Source organism: Ceratocystis lukuohia (genome assembly GCF_044167205.1).
Source record: "Ceratocystis lukuohia strain C4212 chromosome Unknown Supercontig4_pilon, whole genome shotgun sequence".
NCBI lineage: Eukaryota > Fungi > Ascomycota > Sordariomycetes > Microascales > Ceratocystidaceae > Ceratocystis > Ceratocystis lukuohia.
In genome coordinates, this window is record NW_027263523.1 from 562189 (window position 1) to 585665 (window position 23477).

The window sequence follows — 23477 nt, forward strand, 5'->3', positions numbered from 1 at the left end:
GAATTGTAGCTATGACAATAAGGCCAGAAAGCAGGGCAAAAGAGAAAAGAAAGCCAAGCTAGATAGCAGAGAGGAAGCACGGGGATATAGAGGGGCAAACAGGCAACCGAGCCTGACCCCTTGATCCGAGAACAGCGGGATCGTTATGGGAAGAAGATGCTTAAAGTCGTGCGTTTTGTTTCGTTCCTGTTCGAAGAAGAGTTCGTGCGTCGCGATGCGTGGGGGGGGGGGGGGGGGGGAGGGGGGATAAGGAGGGATAGTAGAAGAAGATTTGCAGGAAAATCGAGGGAAAAATAATAAATAAAAGTAAAAAATAATGGGAGAAAGATAGCGAAAAAAAAAGGCCCGTAAAAAGAAGAGAAGGACAGAATGCAAGAATAAAAAGAGAGCCGAAAAAAAGGCGAAATAATGAATGAAAGATCAAGCCCAGGCAATGAAACGCTGATGATGGCCTTTTCTTGCGGGGGGGAGGCGACGTTGTTGTTTCGCACAGCTTGCAAGAGGAACAAAAAGAGAAATAAAATTGTGAGGAAAATAAGAAAGAAAATATCAACCAAAAAAGGAGAGAAAAAGAGGAAGGCCAGCAAGATGATCACCAAGCACAAAGTCTTCTGGAACAACCCCAAATCGGGTCGCTTTTTAGGGCCTCTTTTTAGGGCCTCTGCTAGCTCCTGGGTGAGGAATGGGCCCAGATATTGGCGCTGTTCGGTTCTGTTCTTTGCTCAAGGAGCTAAGAGCGCAACTTTGAGTGCAAAACCCCTCGAAAGCTTGGATAGGAGCTCAAAATAAGGCCAATGAGTAGGTGAGGGGGCGGGTCCCCCAAGCAGAAAGGCAAAGACACAAGTTAATTAAGTTAGCTTGTAACAGTTGAAGTCAAATAACCAACAAAAATGTGACCACCAAAGAGAGGAAAAAAGAAGACATACGCACGCAAAAAGCAATGATGACGTTTTGTTTGTCTTTTCTTTTTCTTCATCCAGGAACAACGTCAAATCAAGTCAGGCTGAACGTATCTAGCCTTGTCTCATGTAAATCTCGTGATAGCCTCACATTTGTGAATTTTTGTAATTTTCCTTTTGTGCGTTTTAAATTTACCGAAATATTCCCTCAATCCAGGTAGTTGCATTTCCCAGAACCACCGAGCTACAGAGCCAGAGAAACAGAGAGAAGCAACGAGGCCAACATGAAGCAAGACCATGAGCATGAGCAAGACCATGAAGCATGCATGTAGCTAGTTGGATGAATTCTATTGGCTATCATCACAGGGAAAGCAACTGCTGGTTGCAGCGGCAGAACAAGGACAAGGACAATGTTGCTGTAGGCAAGTGCAGAAAAAGGCCAAAGCTTCCTTTTTTCTCCCTCTTTTCTGCATCCTACATTCTGTCTCTTTTCATCTGTCCTAGAAAGGGGTATGTAAATACAATAGGCAGCGCTCACTTACATAACTACATATATACATCTGCAAACACGAGCACCATGGAATGTGCCATGTGCCAATTCTGCACCTATTTGACTAGGTAGCTTTTTATTCTTTTTGCGATGTAACCGATGTTCCTTCTTATCCGTTCCCCTTTTCTTCTTATTCTCCTTAGTCTAGATGTCGGTCCTTTACTGATACCTCTCTGGCCGTGCCTCTCAAACAGCTTCACTTGTTTTATGCTGACCTCCGGCTTTCCGGTTGTTTTCTTCTCTTAGAAGGCCTGGCTAAATCAGATGAAAAACAGGGCATGGCATACGACGGCTCAAAGCGGCGACATCTCGACAGGATTTCATGGCAGGGGGCTTGTCTAGCTACAGTTACGGTTACGGGATTTAGGGGGCCCCTGGAACACTCGGTAACCCTAAATTTCGGTTTCCGGAAATCCTCCCCTTTGTAATAACCCTATTTATGTTGGCAAATCCTCCTGGACTCTCGTGGAAATCTACATCATGATGATAGTGCACTAGGGTGTTACTTACACTACAGCAACCAAGATACTAACACTACCTCCACTTAAATATCAAGTACTTCACTGCTATTATCGCCACCTTCATAGATTTCCCCTGCTTGACCGCTGCGAGTACCCGTCTTGTCAAAGATCAGATCAGCAGGGCAGTGCTGACCTGGTCTCAACAATTGGTCTGTTGATATATTGGATGGCACACATAACACCATGAATAAATGGGCGCACTTGAAGTAGTAATGACTGGTACTTTGATATACAAATGGCTCATAGAGGAACAATCGAGACAACTCCCTTGTCTGAGCTGCTAGTAACTAGCCGTCGAACTGATGTTTTGTACTACGCTCTTCCTCATGACATCATCCCTTATATTTATCCCTTTAGCTATTGATCACTGGTAGTATCAACACTACAATCAGCCCTATCCTAATTCACACCACTACAGGAATGCGCCACTCACTTACACCAGTCAAGCGAGTACAGGAGTCGAAGAAGCCCGCGTAAATTGAATAGGAGCCGATGGCTATTTGTAATTTAAAAGAAGTCAACTTCTTTGATTCTTTGTATGTATGTACACACATGCTATGAACAAGTGAACTGTAAAAAGAAAAAAAAAAAACTCCTCCCAAGCACACCCATTTCCCCTTCTTCCGTCTCTTTAAATCGAAATTCAAATTCGTCTTTAGCAACAGCAAAAGATAGTAGAAAAAAGAAATAGAAGGAAAAAATAAAAAAAAACCAGGCTGTGCCGTAGTCCCCGTAATGACTTCATAAAGAATCCGTGTCGAAAAGGTCATCATCGAAGCTTCTGTTGTGTGTATGTGACTGGACTGTGTGTCTGTAACCAAGGCTAGAAGTAATTCAATAATGGTGCCTAGGCTGGTATCCAAAGACTTTCATCCTCTTGGCCTTGTTTAGATTTGTGGACACACTCTAATTAATACTCCGACTCATAATCATAGTCTGTGTGACTGTCACCCCCATTCATGCATCGCTTCTGTTCTCTTAGCCGAACCTATATCGCAGTCCCAGGTTCGTCTCCCACAGATGGAATAGCATCAGAATCGCCCATCGTCGAGCCGCTCCAGCGAGTCGACTTGATTGAGCCAGGAGATTCCCAGTTCGACCAATCATTGTCGTCAAGAGCGTCAAAAGAAAGCGGCGTCCAGGAAAAGTGCTTAGGCTTGCTCGGGGTAGCAAGTGCAGGAGTGTTGTCGAGCCTGTGGCCGGTGTTGGGCCTGCCGTTGCTACCGCTGCCATCGCGGCTGCCAGCACCGCTTCGTCGTTCGCATTCGCGCGATCTTCTGCGAGCTGTGCTGGGAGCAGAAGAGGCTGAAGTTGTAGATGCGGCGGCAGACGTCTCATGCGGGTTTGCCGTCTTGCCGGGGGTGTCGACGGCGAGGGCGGATTCGTCCGTGCCCGTTGCGGTCTGGCCTCCCACAGAGCCATTCTGGGTGACAGGAGATTCGGCGAAGTTATCGTCGTCGAATCCTGCCTGAGATCTTGCTGTTGCTGCTGCAGCGGTGCGGAGAATATCCGGATCGTAGGGATGGGGCTTTCCGGCTCCGTGAGCACGAGTGGCCGAGGCCGGGGCCGTAGACGGGGGAGGCGAGGACTCAATAGGGTTTGAGTTGTAGATATACGAGCCATTGGCGCGGCGCCCAGTAACAGGCTCGTCGCCGACGGTGATCTGTCGAATATCATCGTAAAAGGTCCGGAAGCCGAGCTTAAGGTCCTCCACGATCTGGGACATGCCCACGTTGGACGAGGGATAGGCGATGCGTGGTTGCCAAGTGGCTCGCTTACTGAGGCCAGTGATGCTGGAGACGGATGAGGTGTGGCCAAGGCTACGTCGGTTTTGTTTGGACTGGTTGGAGGCGCCAGCCGAAGAGTAGGCGTTTTGCACTTGGTGAAGGGATTGTGATCGAGACATTGAATTGTGTGCGGAGTGTCGGAGTTCCTCGATAGGGCCGTCAAGGAGGCTGTAGTCTGGTTCGGGCTTGGTGGGGGAGAGCAGAGAAAGAGTACGGGCGTGGCCTCCACGAAAGACCTTTCGGCGGCCTTCATTAGGCGATCGCTGGAGGTTCATGAGCAGTTTCCGGCGGTCGAGTTCCTGGCTCATACGAGAAGCGGCACTATCATCAATGGGCGTAATAGGTGGGAAGGGCTGTGGATCTCGTTTTTTATAGGCCTCATGGGTGGTCCATTGACGCTTGAGTTGGCTCAACTCGGTTTCTGCACGTAATAACTCCTCCTTGAGCTCCAAGACTCGCCGTTCTTGCGCTGCTATGGCAATAATGAAGTCATTGGTGTCAGCTGGAGTTGAGGCTTGCACAGAGGCTAGGGGCGTCGGTGGGAAAGAATTTGCCCCAGGAGTCGGGCGAGAGGGATCAGATGTAGGCGGCGCAATAGGGAGAGTGAGCGAGAGCCTGTTATTGCGAGAAGCAGAGGACGTTGAGCGGGAGGCACGAGTTAAAATATCAGTGCCGGGAGTTGGTGGCATGTTGTCGTCTTCGTCGCTTGGAAGGGACGACGTGCTACCAGAAATGCTGCCACTACGGGAGAATTGGGGCTGCCGGTGGAAATCGAGGGAAGATCTTCCAGGTTCGGAGGAGTAGACGTTAGAGGATGCCATGGCCACAGGGGGCAGCATAGGCTTGTAGTTTGGATCAACCACGGAGTGGCGACGGCGAAAATCAATGCTAGATGTTGCGGTAACAGCAGCCATGACAGGTGCCAAGGGAAAGGCGGTGGAGTTTAGCCACAGCACCGAGATACAGCAGTTATTCCTGCAAGTTTTAGTTCGACGTGTGCAAGATAGTGTTTGTAATGTGTTGCTATGCGGAGGGTGTATAGGAAGACGCTGTTTTAGAGACTTAAGACGCGATAATGAGGCGGAACTGGTTGAGGTTGGCGTTGAACTTTTTGCACAGCGATATTTTCTCTCGATAGCGGTATTACGAGACAAACGAGGGTAGGAGAGGGAGGTATTATTAAGGAGAGTAGGAGAATTGATATTAAAAAAAGAGAGGTGCGAGGTGTGAAAGTGTGAATGAGTGTGAGGATGAGGATAACCGCGTGAACGAAGGCGAGGGTAAGAATAATTAGAAGCAGCGGCGAGTGTGGAGTGAGAGCGAGAGTTAGAGCCCGAAGAAGTAATGGAAGCATGCGACAGTCGAGTCTCTAGATTGGCCACTCCAAGAGAACAAGAAGAGTAGGGTGAGAGAGGAAAAGAAGGGAGAGGGGGAGAAGAAGCTGAGCGCGGTTTGTGAGCAACTTTTTGCAGTTCAGCTAGAGGATAGGAAGAAGCAGAGGATGAAGCAGGAAAAGAAAGTGAAAGCAAAGCAAAAGCAGAAGCAGAAGCAGGCATAAGGGGGCTGGCAAGGAAACAGGAGATGGATGGGCGGGGGCCTAAGCCTTGAGTGCGCCTGAGCTGGCTATTTGGTGTGGGCGTTGGGCCTGGCCTGACCTAGGACTAGGACTAGGACTGGGACTGGGACTGGGACAGCCGCAGAGCAGTGCAGTGCAAGCAATGGCCAAAAACTTCTGGGCCCTCAGTAGAAGGCGGGTAGACCCCCTTCTCTTCTTTGCCTCTGTTTTTTTATGTAGTGTAGTTCCTTTCGAGTTACAAGGCGGCTGTGCCTGATCAGTCTTTGGGTCTAGATGAGTATCCCTTGCTTGCAAAGGACAAAAAACTGATGAGATGGAAGGGGCTTTACAGACAGACCCCTGAAAGACAGCAAAGACAGCGCAAGAACAGAGACAGGGATAGCAAGGGACAACCAGGAACAAGGGCTGTTGGTGGGCTCTGGAAGAACTGCGAAAAGGAAAAAGAGACGAGGACAGGGCTTTGGGAGGAAACGAGACGACAGCGCAGCGACAACTTTAGCGTTTCAGCGTTGGGGCTTGTCAAATATCTTGGGTTCTGTCTGCCTGTTGTAGACATGGATCTAGATCAGTATCGTTAAAATCTGTAGGTGTTTTTAATTCACACAGGCTCGCTGGGCTTTTGCGTCGAGTTCACAAGTTGACTCGGAGGGTCCCGAATCGTGGCCTAATAGTTTCTAAGAGAGAAGAGAGGCTCGAGTCCATAAGGTTAACAAGGAAGCAAAAATGACGCTATAGCGGCAATTCATGCAATCTAGCAAGGGCGGACAGACCGTGATACATACAGCGAGCGATAATACGACTTCGAAAAGAGTTCAAGTGAATTGGGGACATTAAAGTACAAGGCGGGTGGAGATGGATAGCATGAATAGATTGAAAGTAGCCTAGATCAGCAATGATATAGAGAAAAATAAAGGGAGAAGAATGAGGGCTTCGGATGGAAGCTGGGAGCGAAACATTTTGCGATAATTTTATGAGGCTTCATTTGGGCAACGTTTGGTGTTACTTGGCTCATTACGGTGGGACAAACGGCGCTACAAACAGAGCAACTGTATCCCTCCCTACGTGGTGGTGAGTACCTCTTTGGTATCTTTTGGTCTTCAGCCTCGCCTTCTTGGTAGTGTACTCAGCCTTGGTTTACCTTACCTGCCTGTCTTGCTCTTTCCAGTTCTATTTATTCCCTGTTGCTTTTTAGTGGTTGGTGCTTTTCTCTGTTCTTTCCACAGAGATCATTGATCACCATAGCTTTTAAGGCTAGGGGCTTCTATAAATGGGAGCCAAGGAGGGGACTAAAAAGTAGCATCAAGTATACATGGAGTTGAAGAGGGGGATTAGCTGTGGGTTGTGCGTAGAAGGAACTTAGAAGTACACCTAGAATACATATGGAAAATAATTCGAATAAAAAAAAAAAGAAAAAAAAGAAGGGTTAAAAAACGCAGCTCTCCCAAGCAACGGTCTTCTCTCTCTGCACGCACAGTCGTTCCTGCAGCTCGCCTCTGCACGAAAGCCCACTTCTTCATATCTTCTCAAACCTTCTGCCACTTGTTCTGCTAAATTGGTGTTCTTCGCGCTCTCGTTGCTCTGGTTTCTGATCTATTGTTTTGATTACGCAGTCCCATCACTAGGAGGACTCGTGGACGCAACCCTCCATTTCTAACCTCCCATTATTTTAGTAGTCTTAATTCATTGATGTCAAACAATCCTTAGCTAGCATAACGTAGTAGTATAGAGCATTGTTGTCGCATTGCATTAATTGGCATTGTTTTCTTACTCTGACTTGGTTCAAGCTTCATCTTGCATCGATCATGCCCGGGGCTACGCACATGCCACTAGGGTATATTTAGGGTTACCGAAGATTGTGATGCCGATGACGAAGACTTGACAACAGGCACCCATGGAATAATCGCTGAAGGGTCTTTCACCATCGCAATGTCGTTTCTGATGTGCCACTCTCCCCCAACGAGCAACTATCTTGAAGGCTTGTTCACCAAGGCGCCTCACGGGTCAAAGGGCTACAAAGATACAAGCAAGAAAGCAGCGCAGTCGACATAACCAAGTCCAGCTTGCAGGCTGTGAAAAAGATGACCCTAAAAAAGCAGCACTAGTTTCTGGGCTATCTGCAATCCCCTATAGTCTCACGAATCCAAGAGGTTCACGCGCCTGTCTCTCGAGAACCTGTGCTTGATGATGGACAAATACGGCCCTGCTGCTACAGATGACTTTTGGCGTCTCTTCTAAGATGTCCTTGAAAACCACAAAGAAGACCTTGTTCTTGAGTCTGATATATTGCTTACAGATGTTAAACCTAGGAATCCAACGGCTCATTTAAGCCCAAGTCAGGCCGCTTTTGGCCAGCTTGGAACGGCACAATTAAATAAATCCTGTAAGCATCGAATACGTGGCTACCGGCGAAGAGAATGCCTTCATCTATGAGGGACTACATGAAATTGATAGTAGTGTAGCTTCTGCTGCGGTATTTCAGGGGTTCTCACATTTGGCGCCCATTGCTTTGGCTTCGATAGACGTGGAATACTGGTTTCTGGAGCCCTCACTTCCCATACATCACCAGGTGCCACGGGGACCGGGACTTGAGAGACTGCGCCCCCCGTTTTTGGATATGCACAGAATGGCTGAGGAAGCGTGCATTACAGATTTACCAAAGGAAATAGACAAATTAACGCTCTTGCTACTAGACATCAACACGGAAGACATGCAAAAAAGTACTACCTTTCATAGAGACTGGGAGTAATACTCAAAACAATATCCGGGCCGCCAGCCCAAGTTCTAACTGCTGTTCTGATTATAAGCATCGTGAACTTGATTTCCTTCTCCTTAGCTACTGTCTTTCTTGCCTAATGGCGATGCCGTTGGGAAGTAACTCATTGTTATTTCGTAGATATAATATCATGTACGTAGCCAAGGGAAAGCAAATAGCGTGTACGCCTATTCCAAGCAGGAAAGTGATCATTCCCAGGACATGGAGGGCCTGGCCTGCTGTTCAAAGCGTAAGACGAAGCTTCATTCTAGGTCTAGAACTAGAAATGGGACTACCAACACTGGTACTAACATAATTTTTAAACTGGCTGCTAGTATTGGTATAGCAGCTAGAGCTAACCAAGCCTATAACCCGTCTCATCAACGCACTGCGACTGTCTTTCTGGCCCCCCTTCCGCCCAGGACTCAGCGCTCCTGTCCACATTGCCAACGCGCCAATTCGCGGCTTTGCTATCTACGTCCTCAAATTTTGACATCAACACCAGAAGTCCTCGACACTGCCGCCTATAGACATGCTTTATTGAGAGCTGGAGGAAAGCTGCTCCCCACATCTATATGAAGCCCCCCTACTTAATTCACGGAAGTTCGCGATTGGCATTCGGGTCTAGGGCCTTGTCCAGGTGGTAGGTAGTGTAGCTCATTGGTAAAAAGAAAATCAAGATAACAATAATGACGTCATAGGAGAAATATTGAGAGAGATGGTCTTGCAGCGAGTTAGGCCCGCAAAGGCCCGCATTACACTTGGCAAAAAGTGAACCGAGGCGGACTTGAACCGCCGACCTTTTGTGTCCATCCATCCGGGAATGATTGTTAGACAAACGTGATAACCAACTACACCATCGGTCCTTGGCTTGACGTCTTTTCCGACCCGTATAGGTCCTTATACGTTGCTCGCAGCCGCATAAAGAGATGCTCGTTAGCCGTCATGACTTTGCGTTGTGCATACGGGTTGATGTTGTCGTCTACCGTGCTTCCAGAGAAATTCGCCACGCGCGTACTTGGCACCGGCTCTAGCCGCGTGTCGCTAACTGGGTGGCAGAAAAAGGCGACGCTGTACCGCTCACCCGCTGCCTCGCCAGCTACGGTGGCAGGGCTAGTCGTGCTGGAAGTGGCAGGAGTTGGGACTGTCACACGGTGAATAGTGCTGCGGAATAGGCCATTGGTCCAATACGAGAGCAGGTCGCCGATATTAACGAGAATAGGCGGAGACGGGTCAGTCTCGGTGCCCGTAGGGATGACGGGCACAGGCGCCCATGTATTTTCCCGGGTTAGAATTTCCAAACCAGCTTGGCCAGGAAGGCGGAAGAGAAGCTAACACGGCTGATTAGAGGAATACAGTCTAGCCGCAAGTGGGATATAGGAGGGGGAGGCGGGGTGACTACTTACAGTGATGCTGCCATAGTCCGAGTGAGCACCTGCACGGACGGACTTGTCGGCTACAGGAACCTCGGAAGGGGCAGGATAATACAGCATACGCAAAGTAGTCCCAGACTCGCCTTTTTCAGGTGTGTGTACCGATGAGAAGAAGTCGGCAGGTTGGGTCTAGGCTACTAGTTAGCTGGTTGTCTACAAGATGTTAGAAGGATGGGAGGCAAAACATACCTCAAGGCCAACACCAAGAAGATAGATGATCCGTTGAGCCAAGGATGAACAGTTGTCAAAGATTTGCTTGATGTCACCCTCAAAAGGTTCAATTGTCGAGGGAAGAGGCTGGTTTGGTTTCCCATCCTTGAACTCTCCGAAGTTGAAGCCTCTATTGGCTGGTTAGAGAGATCCTATAGCTGCTCTGGTGTTTAGTGCACTCACTCCTTGGTATCTCCAGCCTTGAAGGTAGAGGGTACACGTGTTAGTTGAGTTTATGCAACGGCGAAGATACTCTAGCCTTGCACTCACCTTTTGAGTCTTGGGGTCAAGCATCTCAGTTTGCATATCAGACCATCCGCGGTTATTTTTCTGGATAGTGCATCGTCTTTTCTCGTCCAACGAGGTTTCTTTAAATAGTATTCTTGACTAATGGTAGTGTTAGGTTAGAGCTTTAAATATAGACGAAATTCTAATTTTTATCTCACAATATCAAAAGCCTTCTGAATCCTATCAATCGGCATCACTTTTCCGGTATTTTTGATGTAAATAAAGCCCTGCTCAGCTGCAGCATCGACCAAGGCTTTGCCGATGTCAAATTCAGAGACACCATCGGCAGTGATGTCAATAATTGGAATTTTTGCTAGAGAAGACGCCATTGCAGAGGAGGGAGACTTAGAGTAAAGAAACTTGAGGTGTAAGAAGCCGACGGGTCGTTCCGCCTTCACCATGTTAAACCCAAAAGATAAGGCTAGGGTCTAGTCGTCTAGGGCCAAGCTATTCCGTCGCACAAGGTATCAGCCACATATACTACAGGCCAGCCTGTGGCTGAAGTCCCCTTCTCATGCTTTACAGCCCACTTTTCATAAGGCTGCGGCCAATAGAGCGGGCCCACTTGCCAAATTCCCCGTTTTACTCTAGCTCAGTTTGACTGTTTGGCTACTTTTTTTGGCTGGCAAACCTCCTTGTTTCTTGTTGTGGAAACTACCTTGTCCGTCGTTTGTCGTTGCCCATTTGACATTTGCTCCCTTCCTATCCACCAAAAAAAGTAGAGTCCACATTGTGTGATAACATAATTTAGCTGGCCCCCTCTTTTTCACTGCTTCTCTCGCTTTTTCCCTCCTCTCCCTCTTATTCTCCTTAGCCTCTTTAGCCAATCAATCCAATTTCATCTCATCTCTCCAATTCGCATCCCTAAACACCAAGCTTCGATTTACCTATTTGTGAATTTGTACCGAATAGTTTGTGTCTGGCCTCTCCCCCAATTCTCCGTCCGCCGCTATCTCTAAGCTACTTCCGCCTCCGTTCCTATCTCTACTTCGATCTCTATCCTCGACGCTCTCTCCGAAGCTTCACTGCTCTCCCGACCGTTACAATCAACTTCGTCTTAATTTTTCTCTCTTTCCTCATACTCATATCTCCATCCTTGAGGCGCATCTTTCCACCATGCCTTGTGAGTCTTCCTGAGCTTGGTACCCATGGTGGCCACGATACTGCATCAATTCCCCCTGCGACACCTGCAGCCCTACTGCTGAGGCTATATCCAATCCCTTTTCTTCGATCAATGCCGTTCATTTGTCCTAGCAATCGCCGTTTCGGGCCTCCATAGCCCCGCTTCGTCAGCTCCCCAAGACATCTTTATTTGAATATGACAAAATTGCCCCTCCATATAGCTTGCTTGAACGGCAGCTAACCTTGATCCAACAATCAGTCATTGTAGAAGACAGCTGGATTGCCAGCCAAGCAACGTAAGTAGCTAGAACTTGCTAGGGTCTACGGGAACCGCAAATTCTTGCTAACCTGTCGTCCTCTAGAACTCATGATATCGCCGAGCTTGATGATTGCTCTGTTGCCGTTGATGCCTCTTATTATCTCAAATATCTCCTCGACCATCCGCCTTCCCACGAGCCATTACTTCCTGCGCTGGGCGGCTTGACTGGCATCGCTGCCCATATTGACCAAGCCCTGGAGGCCTGGCAGGTCGCCAACATTACCCCCTTTTTCATCTTCGACGGCCAACCTCTAGTCGGCCAAGTCGATGCCGAGATCCACCATGGCCTTGCTGAGCATGCCAAGCTTAACGCTGCCTGGGATATGTACATATCGCAACGTGCGCAAGACGCCGTGAATGCATTTGGTGCCACCAGTGGTAAGACTACCTGACTAGCTGACCAATCTCCTAAATATACGGGCACGAGCACAAGCACAAGCACAAGCACACACATAGTCCCTGAGCCCGTGTCCCAAACTGCTTCTCCTGTTTCACTACAGATTCCCCCTCCTCTCTTATTGTTCCTGTTGTACTTTTAGTCGCCTAGAAACTAACTCATGACGATTCGTCTTGCAGCTTTCAATGTCAAGTACCTCTACCCACTATTGATGGCTAACTTGCAATCGCGTGGTCTTCACTTCATTGTTGCACCCTACAATGCTTCTGCTCAGGTATTTTTTCTATTTTTTCCTTCGCCTCCTTTCATTTATGCTATAAAAAGAAAAAAACACTATTTGCCCTACCCTCTAACATTTTGTATCTCTCGGACTAGCTCGCCTATTTCGATATGATTGAGTCTTCTCAATGTGCTGCTATCATGGGTTCGCAAGAACTCCTTCTTTACCCCATCCAGGATACCTACATCCGCTCCATCGACTTTGTCAGCAAAAAGGTTACGTCTATTTCTAAGCAAGCAATCGTTTCACGTCTCAACATTAGTGAGCCTCTACTAGTTGATGCTCTTCTCATGATGGGCACCACCTTCCTGTCTACTCTCCCAGTTCTAAAAGATAGCTCGGTTTCCCCGCGCCCATCTCCCGTGGTGCAAGACGCTGTAAATCTCTTGCGCACATCTTCCAAATCTGTAGCTGCCGCGTGCAGTTCCTACGCAGATATCCTTGCCAACACAGACCCCAACTGGCTATCCAAATACCAAAAGGCGCGGCTAGCCGTGAACCATTTTATCTACATTGCCGAGAGCGGCGAAATCAAGGTCAACGACTACGAAAACCTGACTGGCGACAACCATGAATACTTGGGCTTACAACTACCGGCTGAACTCTTCCATTATGTCAACAGAGGCCTGATTAGCGCCCGCTCGGTCGATTGGATTGCTCATAACACAATGGCCGTGCTGCCCAATGCTACAGGAATTCTTCAAGAGGATTACAAAAAACTGTTAACTGTTGATTTAATTCCTCTTCGCCAACATGTCGTCTCCGTGATCCACCCCAGACTCAACCGGGGCATTCAGCACAAGGAGGTTGACGTGCTCCTATGGTTCAACACCAAATTTTCATACAAGATCAAATCAGACTTGAACCTTAACAATGACGCCACCACTATTTCCAAGGTCAACCGGTTCACAATTCCTGACAATGTACAGTCCGTCCACCCTCCGCCCGCCAATTGCGGTGCTGTTCTCGGCTACGAGTTCATGTCTGCTGTGCGGGAAAAGTTCCCGGTTGACACTTTTGTCAAGGAAAAAGAGAAGCCACAGCCCTTGACTGACGCCACATCCATTCGAACATTGATTTTGTTGAGATTCATGTATCTTAGAGGCTACCTTGACGAAGCCCATAAGCTAGAACTTTCGTGGGGTATGGCCATCGCGGTAGCACACTTCAAAATCATGGAAACGGTGGGTAACTCAGCCGAGTCATTGGGGCTTTATGAGGCGGTATTCCTCGCCTTTGAGCTCATCCGATACGGCGTGCTAGATGGGCAAATGAAGTATGAGAATCTTCAGGGCATGCCTGGAAATGGCTCTGAGGAGGATAAGACCAGCGTGCTGCTAATTTGCCGCTGCGCAACACTCTTGAATCTAGGCCATCAAATCAATGGCTACACAGGCCCACTAAACAAGAACCTGCTAGGATTTAGCACTCTAGTCAGCGAGGTGCGCGATGCCAACCGCAACCTAGTGGAAGCTCTAGCGGCATCTCTCTTCCTCCATGCGCAGGCCAACCGTGACCGCACTGACTTTTTGGCCATCAGCCAAGGCCTACCATTCGCACACCATCCTAACGTGGGTATGGGCATTGCCATGAAAACATTCTTGGATGACACTAATGCCGAGGAGTCAGTTGAGGAGAGACAAAAGCACGTGCAGGGCGTGGTGGATCGGTGGATTCCGTTTGCTACGGACATCTATGAAGACATTACGCTTGTGTACAAGCTGATTGATGCCATATGTGAAGGCATGTCTGGTCTGGCCGGGGTAATTCCCGAGGAGGACCGTGTGCGCTGGTTTACTGCTCAGAAGTATCTTCAGGCCCGGCCAATCTAGGAGCGGCTAGGCGGGTAATGGATGGTATAGGGAGAAAAAGGGTGGACAGGAGGCGAAGTGTAGCTGACTAGGGGTTTGGTGCATGCGTGTGCAAGCGTATACACAAACATTGAGTGTGTGTACAAGACCTAGCGTGATGTACATCACACTGTTTGTATGAGGAGGTTGACAGGCTATATAACAAGTCGCCGTCTATCTCTTAGTTTCACTTTTTTGTCTCATTATTCCTTCTACTACCAAGCAGACTTTGTAGCAGAACGTCTTTCATAAGCTGTGCTAAGCAGCTTACCGCAGCATGTGGCGCTATGCTCAAAGTCATCAACAAGGTTTGTAGACCCCAAAAAACAGCCTTCTTTTTCTATGAATACAACTGCACAAAGCTTCTTTAGGGCATGGATGGAATTGGACAATGACCACCTGGTGCCGAGTGGGCATGACATTTTGCTACACGGGCATCAGGCTTATGTGGGCATCAGATTTTATGCACTCCAATTGGCTGGCTGGAAATATTTCTGTTAGTGCATTCCATGCTCTAGGGATTCTGCCAATGTACCTCTCTCGTTGTTCCTATCTTATGGCTGGCCTTATGTACAAAGGAATGTAGAAAGGAAGGGATATTCGTTGTGTTGGAGACTTCAGTCGTTACTCTGAAATACGATTTCTTAATCCTATGTTATTGTTCTTAAGTACTATGATGCCAGCCAGCCCCCGCTCGGGAAAACGACCTGATGGCAGGCGGCTGTCTATACCAGCAACTTCATGTGCAACTAAGTGGTTAAAGTATTGTACCACTTCAGGCGGTTCGATAGAGTGAACCAAGGAGGATATGATGGCATATTTGGACCGGGGTAAGGCAGAGGATGACCGGATAGAGGCCGAGGTCGCCCGGGAGCTGGGGGATAATCCTCTCGGAATGGTAAGAAGGGGTGTGGCTGACATGTAGAGAAAGATAGATAAAGATACTGAAGAGTAACAAGCCTTGCATCTAATGGGTAGAGAGGGAGATTGCATTGTACTTAGAGAATGAGAATCAAGTGGTTAAATTTGAACACAAAGACAGCCAAAATAGTATAGAGATGAAGGCTGTGAAATAGCCCTTCCAGAAGAAGAAATTCACAGCAGCTGTAGTATGTATATACGTATGTATTATTTAGCGTCTACCTACCGGTTTTCCACGGTATAGCAGCTGTGTAAAGAATCCTTGAGATTTGGCTGGCTGTTAGTGCACAAGCTTCGCCGCCTTTGTGGGGCTTGTACCTGTAAGTTAAAGCCAATCAGAGTGCATAAAATGTGATGCCCACATAAGCCTGATGCCCGTGTAGCAAAATGTGATGCCCATGTAGTAATTGCCAATCCGAAGGGGGTGCGCATGTAGCCATCGCCAGGTCCACTCTCAAGTTGGTCTGTAGTCATATATTACTGACTGACTTACATGATGAAACACACCAGCAACTAACGAGCTGGTAATAGGCAAACACTGGAAATTTCAACCCCAGCTATACGGCATGTCACAAAAGGGGGAGAAATAGATATAACAGGTCACAGTATTTAAAGAGTTTCATGTATCGTTGTTTAGTCCTAAACAATCGTTTCATTTGGTAGAATTATCTCGGTTACACAAGGTCAAGGTAGAAGAGAAGTGAGTGTTGGAAAGGCTTGAGAGGGGTGGTCTTGACAAAAGAAAAACTGAAAAGCCGAGCTAGAAAAGAGAAGAGGGAAGGGAAGCCCATCATATGCCAAGATCTACTTCTAAGTGGTCTATCTCTAGCCTGAGAAGCAATAGCTCCACAGCGATGTCTTTCAGCAAGAAGAAAAAAAAAGGAAGTAAAAAAAGGAATCCAGAAAAATAATAAACACAGAATAATAAAGACCAACTGGCCCCTTGTTGTCACGCCACCAACAGCAACACTAGAGACAAGCCGACTGGCTAGCAAGTCACGACACTAGAGTATGCGCTCAAAACGCATGCGCTTAGTAGGCGGGAGTAGCAGAAGCGTCGTAGGAATCTTCAGTGGGGAGGTCGGTGGGGAGGCCAGAGGGAAGTTCAGTAGGGAAGCCAGAGGGAAGGTCAGTGGGGAAGCCACTGGGGAGGTCGGTGGGGAAGCCACTGGGGAGGTCGGTGGGGAAGCCAGAGGGAAGGTCGGTGGGGAAGCCAGAGGGAAGGTCGGTGGGGAAGCCAGAGGGAAGGTCGGTGGGGAAGCCGGAGGGAAGGTCGGTGGGCAAGCCGGAGGGAAGGTCAGTAGGGAAGCCAGCTCCCATGCCCGAAGGGAGGTAACCCTTGAGGTTGCTCAGGAAGCCGCCCTTGCCCTTGCCGGTGCCGGTAGGAGACGAGCCACCGTAGGAGGTAGCCTGGCGACGGACCTTCATCAAGGTAGTGGGGACCTCAGTGGGCTGAGCGTACTCATCATCTTGAGATTCCTCGCTGTTCTCGGTAGGCTGGGCACCGTACTCGCCAGCCTCAGTAGGGAAGTCAGTGGGGAAGTCAGTGGGGAAGTCGGTAGGGAATCCAGAAGGCAGATCGGTAGGGAATCCCGAGGGGAGATCAGTAGGGAATCCCGAGGGGAGATCAGTAGGGAATCCCGAGGGCATGTCGGTAGGGAATCCAGAGGGCATGTCGGTAGGGAAACCGGTAGGGAAGCCCGAGGGAATACCAGTGCCCTTGCCGAAGCGGCCACGGCCACGGCCGCGGCCACGGCCAGTGCCAGTAGCGTAGGCACCGGGGAAGCCAGAGCCAGAGGCTAGGTCAGTAGGGAAGCCCGAGGGAGCCTCAGTGGGGTAGGCACCCGACTCCTCAGTGCCAGTGGGGGCCTCGTACTCGTCGTTACCTTGGCGCTTCTCAACAGCAGGAGTCTCGTAAGAGCCGGCAGACGACTTGTAGCCAGTACCATGGTGGCCATGGTGAGTGTAGCCACTGGGGCGAGAGTGGCGGCCAGTGCCATGAGGACGGCTGGTGGGGAAGCCAGAGGGCAAGTCAGTGGGGAATCCAGAAGGCAGGTCGGTAGGGAAGCCGCTGGGGAGATCGGTAGGGAAACCGCTGGGGAGATCGGTAGGGAAGCCGCTGGGCAGGTCGGTAGGGAAGCCCGAGGGCACGTCCGTGGGGTAGCCTTCGGGGCCATCAGTCACGGAGGTGTCAACAGCAGAAACCGAGGCAGCCAGAGCCAGGGCAGCGATAGAGATGATAGAAGAGTGCATTGTGAATAAATTATTGAAGAGTCTGGAGACAAACGAATAGTAAGGGCTTTCTAGAAGCAAAGAGGGTAAAAAAAAGATGGAATAAAAAAGGAATAAAACACTGAATTTTTGTTTTTGAAAGAATGGAAAGACCGTCAAGGTACCAAAGTGAAGAGTGAAAGAGGACTGTAGTGGTTGTTGTGAGAGGAGACTAGCTCGATACTGGGGAAGAAAGGACAAGGACAGACGAGAGAGGAGGGAGATGAGGGCGGTATATATGCAAATTTTGGACGGAGGAGGAGGAGGAGGAGTGATTTGGAAGGTTGGATATGGCACTCGCAAGCCCATGCAAGCTCAGCCAGGCTTAGTCTGTTGTCAAAATGAAGGGCCTTGATCTTCAAGCCTCAGCTCAACTAACAGATTGGGAGGGGGGGTATGAAGACGAAACGATGGAGGAGGAGGGGTGTGCTTCATGGAACTAAGGGTAAATTCCGATAGTCATTTTCAACACGCCCCCAAGTGAAGTTAAGGATGTAAGTTGACATGGTGCAGGGCTGGGACGCAGACTTGCGTAAGCAGTTTCTGCACGACCACGGAGATCTGATGATCCATGCCCCAGAGCAGGATTTGCGAGGATGCGAGGATGTGAGGTACAGGCCTGACAATGGAAAAACTGGCTGATATGAGTGGGAGGGGCCACTAAGCGCGGGAAGGGGCAGGAGAGGCATACGCGGCCTTGCAAACACCACGCCACTCCACTATGCTGCTAGCCTGTCGCAACGTACAATAAGAGGGAATATCAAGGGAAGGACGGACAGGACAGGAGCAGCAGAGGGCAGAGGGCAGAGGGCAGACGGCGAGCAGTAGGTAGACACGGAGGAGAACGGCGCAAATCACCCCCTCGCCATATTCAGCTAATACGTCTGGCCTGTCTCACCCGTATGAACTCATCCATGACTTTGGGCATGCACAAGTTGCACCATGAAACGAGCAAACAAGGGCTACGCACAAAGCGGCCAAATTACTGATCTTTTTTTTTTTTTGGCTTGACTTGAACTTGGCATTGATCTGACGTGTTTGGCGTTCCTGGGGGCGAAAGGGGAAGGAAGGGAGGTATATTTCTAAACCCTAATGTAAGGGTTCGTAACCCTAGTGGTTGCATGAGAAACGCAATATCTCGATAAGTGCTGCCGAAATGAGCGCCACGGCATGGACGACTGATGGCATCTCATACGTAGGCGTTTCGGGGCCTCGTAGCTCTTGTGTTTCACAGAGTTTATTTAATCCTAGCTGGCGGCGAGCTTGCCCTCATTTCGTCTGCTCTTCCTCCTTATCTCTGGCTAGCCTTGCGGGAGATTCGCAGTGAAGAGACGAAGATTAAACACTGTAGAGAAAGGCAGAGCTGTGCAGTGCCTGGTTGGCTAGGGGAGATTGCCTATTTTCTTCTTGTTTTTTACCCTATTTTTTCAACATTCGTCTGGATGATCTGACGAAAGCACAGTAGACTAATGGGAGACGAGACAGAGGAACAGGAGCAAGAAAGAACAAAGGCCATGGCGCCAAGGCTAAGGCCAAGGCCAAGGCCAACAACAACAAAGGATAAATTCGACGGTAAATTCGGCAGAAGCCCTAGAGAAGGCCTTGGAATCTTAGTAGCACACTACACCTGCATCCGCCTGTCTTGTGTCTCAAGTCTCCGACGGAGCGAAATTGCCTGGACATGTATTGCGTGGATGGTGGTGTTTGGGGCTGTCAAATCATGGCGTGTCATTTTTTAAGCGGCCGAGCCCCTGTAAGAGACGGCCGTAAGGGCCTGTAGGGGCCTGTGAGGGCCTGTGAGAGCCTGCAGATAGCCGCTGCTGGGGTGTGTGACAGCTGCTGCAATGCTCCCCTATAGGTGACAGCCACTGTATCTCTCGCAGGCCGCGTCAACGATGCATCCTCATCGTCCCTCCTGGAATCTTGCAGCAGCAATATTCACTCAACGAGACAGAGACAAGCACAGGGACACAAGCAGGGCTGGGAAAGGAACAAGGTGGCGGCCCCTCCTCTCCTCCCCTCCTCCCTTGTGCTTTGTTTCTGTGGCGGACAGAGCTAGCTGGTGCTAGTGGGTGCTAGTGGGTGTTAGTTGTGGATTTGCCATTGCAACAGCAGGCGGCCAGGGGACTCGAGGCTTAGCCAGACGTTACAGGGGCAGATGGCAGTGTTTCCAGTGCTGGCTAGGACTTATTTCCTGGGCGCTTGTTGGAATAACTACGACCAAGCGGGGGAGGCTTGGCGCTATGTTGCTATACCAGCATCAATATCGCATCTACCAGCGGTTCTTTGGCCCCCACTGCTATAAACGATGGCCCCTCTGGCCCCCTTTGGCCCCATCGGCACAGGCGTCGTCATCCAGTGTTACACCCATCATGGAATGCGCGCTGCTGCACATGGCTCGAGACGGGACGGAGTGGGAAAAGCAGGCAAAGTAGAGCCAGCTTGCAATGGCGATTACGTATGTCTCGTCTCGTCTCGTCTCGTTTGTTGTGTGTCTCTGTCTTGCACGGCGAGACAGGCAGCCAGAGCCGCAAAACAAAGCAAGCAGAGCAAAGGGCTCAGCTATTGCTTGGGTATTTTCCTTTTAGTTTTTCCGCAAACGAACAAAAAAAGAAAGAAAAAAAAAAACCAAAGCCTTTTGTTCAAAGAAGAAACAAGAGCGTGAAGTTTCAGGTCCCTCCAAGGATTCTCTATTTTATTGGCGTTATTTTCACTTAAATCGCAGGCATTTTCGGCTGTCTTATATCCGGCTTGCTGGGGCATTATTTACTCAATACATACTCTCCTAAGCTATTTAGAAAATCGACCGCTCCGGATGCCGAAATCGAGAAGGGCCAAGGAGAAAGAAGGCCTGCTTTTCCTTCTCTTCAGAAATCAAGCCTTTTAAACAAAAACAATGCCAAGATCTAAATTAGTATCAAACCCCCAAGCCGAGCCTCACACCACCCTACATCACCATCACCTCACATACCAAGGCTACCGCCCAGTGGACGAACTCGTACAGACCAGACGAACCCTCCCCCCTCCTCCTCCTTCTAATCCGCCCTCTCCTCGCTGTCTCTTTTCCCACTATCACCATCCTCCGTCTTCCCCTGAGCTGTAACATGAAGCGTAGATCGCCAGCCCAGCCGCCGCCCCCTTCAGTTTGCAGGCAAAGAACGAGCGAAGCACGGAGAACCATCGCTCTCAGACTCAGAAACTCGGCTTTCTAGTGCCATGCCATGCCTGCTAGCCCCGGCCCTCAAGCTTCGCAATTCGGATCCCGGGTCCTGAGCCAAGCTCTCAGACGTTTGACATGACACAGACACAGACCCACCACCCCTTCTCCCTCCCATACAACTAGCCTCTCGTTCTTGTCTATCCCTTTCCGTATCTCTCTCACCCTGGCCTGGTTTGACCTGCCTTCTCAGTCCCCCTACCCCCCCCCCCCCACTCCTGTCGTCCCCAAACAAAACCAAACGAAAATATGAACGCCATTTCTGAGCAAGTTTCATGTTGGGTCCCCTTCTTCTTCTCGCTTTCTCTCCTCCCCCCTTTGCTGTCAAGCAAGAACGGAGATCGGCGCTTTAGAACTACGGTGTCGGGCTGAGCGTAGCTTAAATAAAAGCTGGCGCCCAGATACGAGCACCTGATAGGTGGGAATTCACCCAGCCATGGAAGGGCGTGGGTCGCTGCTACGTCAGCTACCGCCGGCCGGTCTGAGCCTGCATAAACTTGGATATTGAAGCACAATGCTGTTTGAGCTGTCGCAGCACTGTTGTACGTCTGGTCAGACACTCGGGTCTTTCTCCCCAAGCGGCCGACGGCTAAAAAACGTTATTTTCCCGAGTTTTCTCATCGACGAAGAGATGGAATGGAGCAAGACGCCAGGAGAAAAAAAATCCGTCGCGCCTGCCTACTAGAACACTTTGGCGTAAAATCCTAGACTAGCTGTTTGTGACCCAGAGTCGCTTGATAAGAGCATCCGAAATAGGGACCAGCTTGTTGTGATCTCATAGTGTGGCCGTGAACGCAGTTCTTTTTTTGGAATCTTCAGTAGAAACGGAATTGAGATTTAATCCTCTTGACGCACTCGTGCCTGATGCAGCAGACCCCAGCGCTGGGGGTGTCCAGAGCTTTTCGAATGTTTCTGTCGGTGCTATCACTAGAGCCACATACAAGAAGCCCCTTTCCAATTGCTTGTTGCCATAGGTTCTGGTCATTCAGCGTGTTGGCATAACAGGTGCTTGATCCAGATGGATTTGCGAAACCAACCTAGGCGCAAGATTTGTGGCATGTCGTACTCTAGCCGAGGGTTTAGAATGTTTAGAATCATGGCTGAAATCAAGGGGCACTGATAGGAGAGCTTGGAGGTAGAGGAAAAACAGCGCTACATCGGCCCTGCTTTGGCCCGTGGCCCGGAGCTAGCTAGGCTAAGAGAGATTTGATAGATAATCATATGCTTGCGTATTAGATGGTTGTGGTAGGGGTATTGGCGTGATATCTACAGGTAGGGTAGGGTCTACTCCCCAGTATATGCACCTAGCACTGTTTGCCCATTCACACAAAGTGGACCCAGACAAAGGTGGCACTCCGGTCACATGATGGCACGTGAATTCCAACCCTAACGCCACACGGGTTATGCTCTTGCTTCCACGTCCAGACTGCAATGATTGATGACAAGAAAACCCTTCATTGTGGCTGGTCATTTATTGACAGGCGATGTCGATGCAGCGGCCTTGAAGAGCGAGCAGCTTGTTACGGAAGCGACGAATACGGTGTAGAGTACACGGGATAGGCCCAGACGCTCATACCAAGGTTTCTGTGTTGAGATGGGCTTCTCTTGGCACTTTTCCAGCATTGCATTCTCCTTTCTTTTCCGCCAGATATCTCCTTGGAGCGCATGTCCGCTTTCGTCTTTTTAACCTTCTTCTTTCACTCTCCCTTGGAGTTTATGACGTTAAATATATTCAAGTTCAAGCTCCCTTGGAGTTGCATAGCCCAAGAGAAGGGAGGGAAGGGATCTTTTCTTTGAAGAATCTCCACTTTCTTCTTTGTTTCACAGAGCTCCACTCTTTACAGCATCTCCCTTCTCCTGCTTGAGCGCATGTTTTGCAGCAAGCTACAGAGAACGGAACTCCGACATACAAGGAAAACAAGAAGCCACATCGATGAATATCCGTATCACACCAATTATAACAGTAAGCCACTTGCAGAGAACAGTCCCCTCCAGAGTGTGATGCTACATATATTCAGGGAAGGAGTAGCATCTAGCACAAGGAGCACCAATATCAGATATCCTGATACATATATACATACACATGTAACTTCCAATAATAGAGGGGCTGCTCAAGCTCCCTTCAGTTGCTATCGCACAGCCGCGCGCGGGCCAACCCTGATCCACTGCGGTGTATTGTGAGAGCGAACACCTTGTGTCACGAAGAAATCTCCTTCCTACTTTCTAAACTAGACAGCTACCGGTAACATAATAATGTAAAACTACTTCTATTTCATCCTTAAGTAGGACAGGACCAGACCCAGACAGCCGATCTAGCTTCATGGCTTCCTACCCCGGGAGACATGTTGCCTAGTGCAGTTGCAGTTTATACTTATGACCTGATTTGCACATGTGGAAGCCGCCGCCAGTGTCCTGATTTAACTAGGGAAATCTGCGGCATTGAGTTTTCCTTTTTTTCCTTTCATGTTTAGCTAGATGAATGGCCCGTAGCAACGGCAATCTCTCCGATAGTCCGCTGTGGTGTCTGCCACATCTGCCTTTTCTTCTCTTTTCTCCCGAGTCTCATCCTCAGTTTGTTTACATGACATATGCACCACCCAAACCCCATGCCCAGTTCTCCTCTCCAGTTTCTTCGGTCATTCCCTACCGACCTCATTGCACATGTTCCTGTACTACTCCAAGGAATAAAAAAAGCCTTCACTGCAGTACTACCACTAGGGAGAGCCGCAAACTACTACCAAGCATCGCATCGCATCGCATAGCATCACATTACTTCATTTACATCTGAGCCTCTTGTAACTCTCAGTCTCAGTCCAAAACAAAGCTTACGCTCATGTATTCCGTTATTCCTCCTGTTCTCTTTCTTCACACTAGCTACCAAAATGCCTCTCCCCGAGTAGAAAAGAAGACAAGGAGGAAATGGGAGTGTTTGAATACCGATATGAATAATGAAAAGGTACCCATGCCCCCCAATGTTTCTTCTCCTCCACTGCCTGCCCTCTGTCCCTGCTTCAAGAGTGTCCGGCTGTCTTCTAATTCCACCTCCTAAACCTTCAAAACATCCATTCGTTTCCCCTATTCCAA

The 23477-nt window shown here is 49.2% G+C and overlaps 4 protein-coding genes across 4 annotated transcripts; 1 reads left to right on the forward strand and 3 right to left on the reverse strand.

The window, feature by feature from the left end:
• Positions 1-2958: 2958 nt before the first annotated feature.
• Positions 2959-4671, reverse strand: HOO65_040150 (uncharacterized protein; the record flags this gene model as incomplete). The annotated part of the gene is made up of 1 exon (XM_071000588.1): positions 2959-4671. One exon carries the CDS (start codon positions 4669-4671, stop codon positions 2959-2961), a length of 1713 nt encoding a protein of 570 aa, XP_070858993.1.
• A 4265-nt stretch (positions 4672-8936) lies between these two features.
• Positions 8937-10417, reverse strand: HOO65_040151 (UPF0676 protein; the record flags this gene model as incomplete). The annotated part of the gene is made up of 6 exons (XM_071002799.1): positions 8937-9416; positions 9492-9647; positions 9708-9858; positions 9912-9928; positions 9999-10115; positions 10175-10417. 6 exons carry the CDS (start codon positions 10415-10417, stop codon positions 8937-8939), a joined length of 1164 nt encoding a protein of 387 aa, XP_070858994.1.
• Positions 10418-11132: 715 nt separating this feature from the next.
• Positions 11133-13966, forward strand: HOO65_040152 (XPG domain-containing protein; the record flags this gene model as incomplete). Its single annotated transcript, XM_071002573.1, has 5 exons — positions 11133-11139; positions 11398-11434; positions 11501-11835; positions 12034-12128; positions 12230-13966. The coding sequence occupies 5 exons, from the start codon at positions 11133-11135 to the stop codon at positions 13964-13966; spliced, it is 2211 nt and encodes a 736-aa protein (XP_070858995.1).
• A 1971-nt stretch (positions 13967-15937) lies between these two features.
• HOO65_040153 (PT repeat) lies at positions 15938-17158 on the reverse strand (the record flags this gene model as incomplete). The annotated part of the gene is made up of 1 exon (XM_071000589.1): positions 15938-17158. The coding sequence occupies one exon, from the start codon at positions 17156-17158 to the stop codon at positions 15938-15940; it is 1221 nt and encodes a 406-aa protein (XP_070858996.1).
• Positions 17159-23477: the final 6319 nt, after the last annotated feature.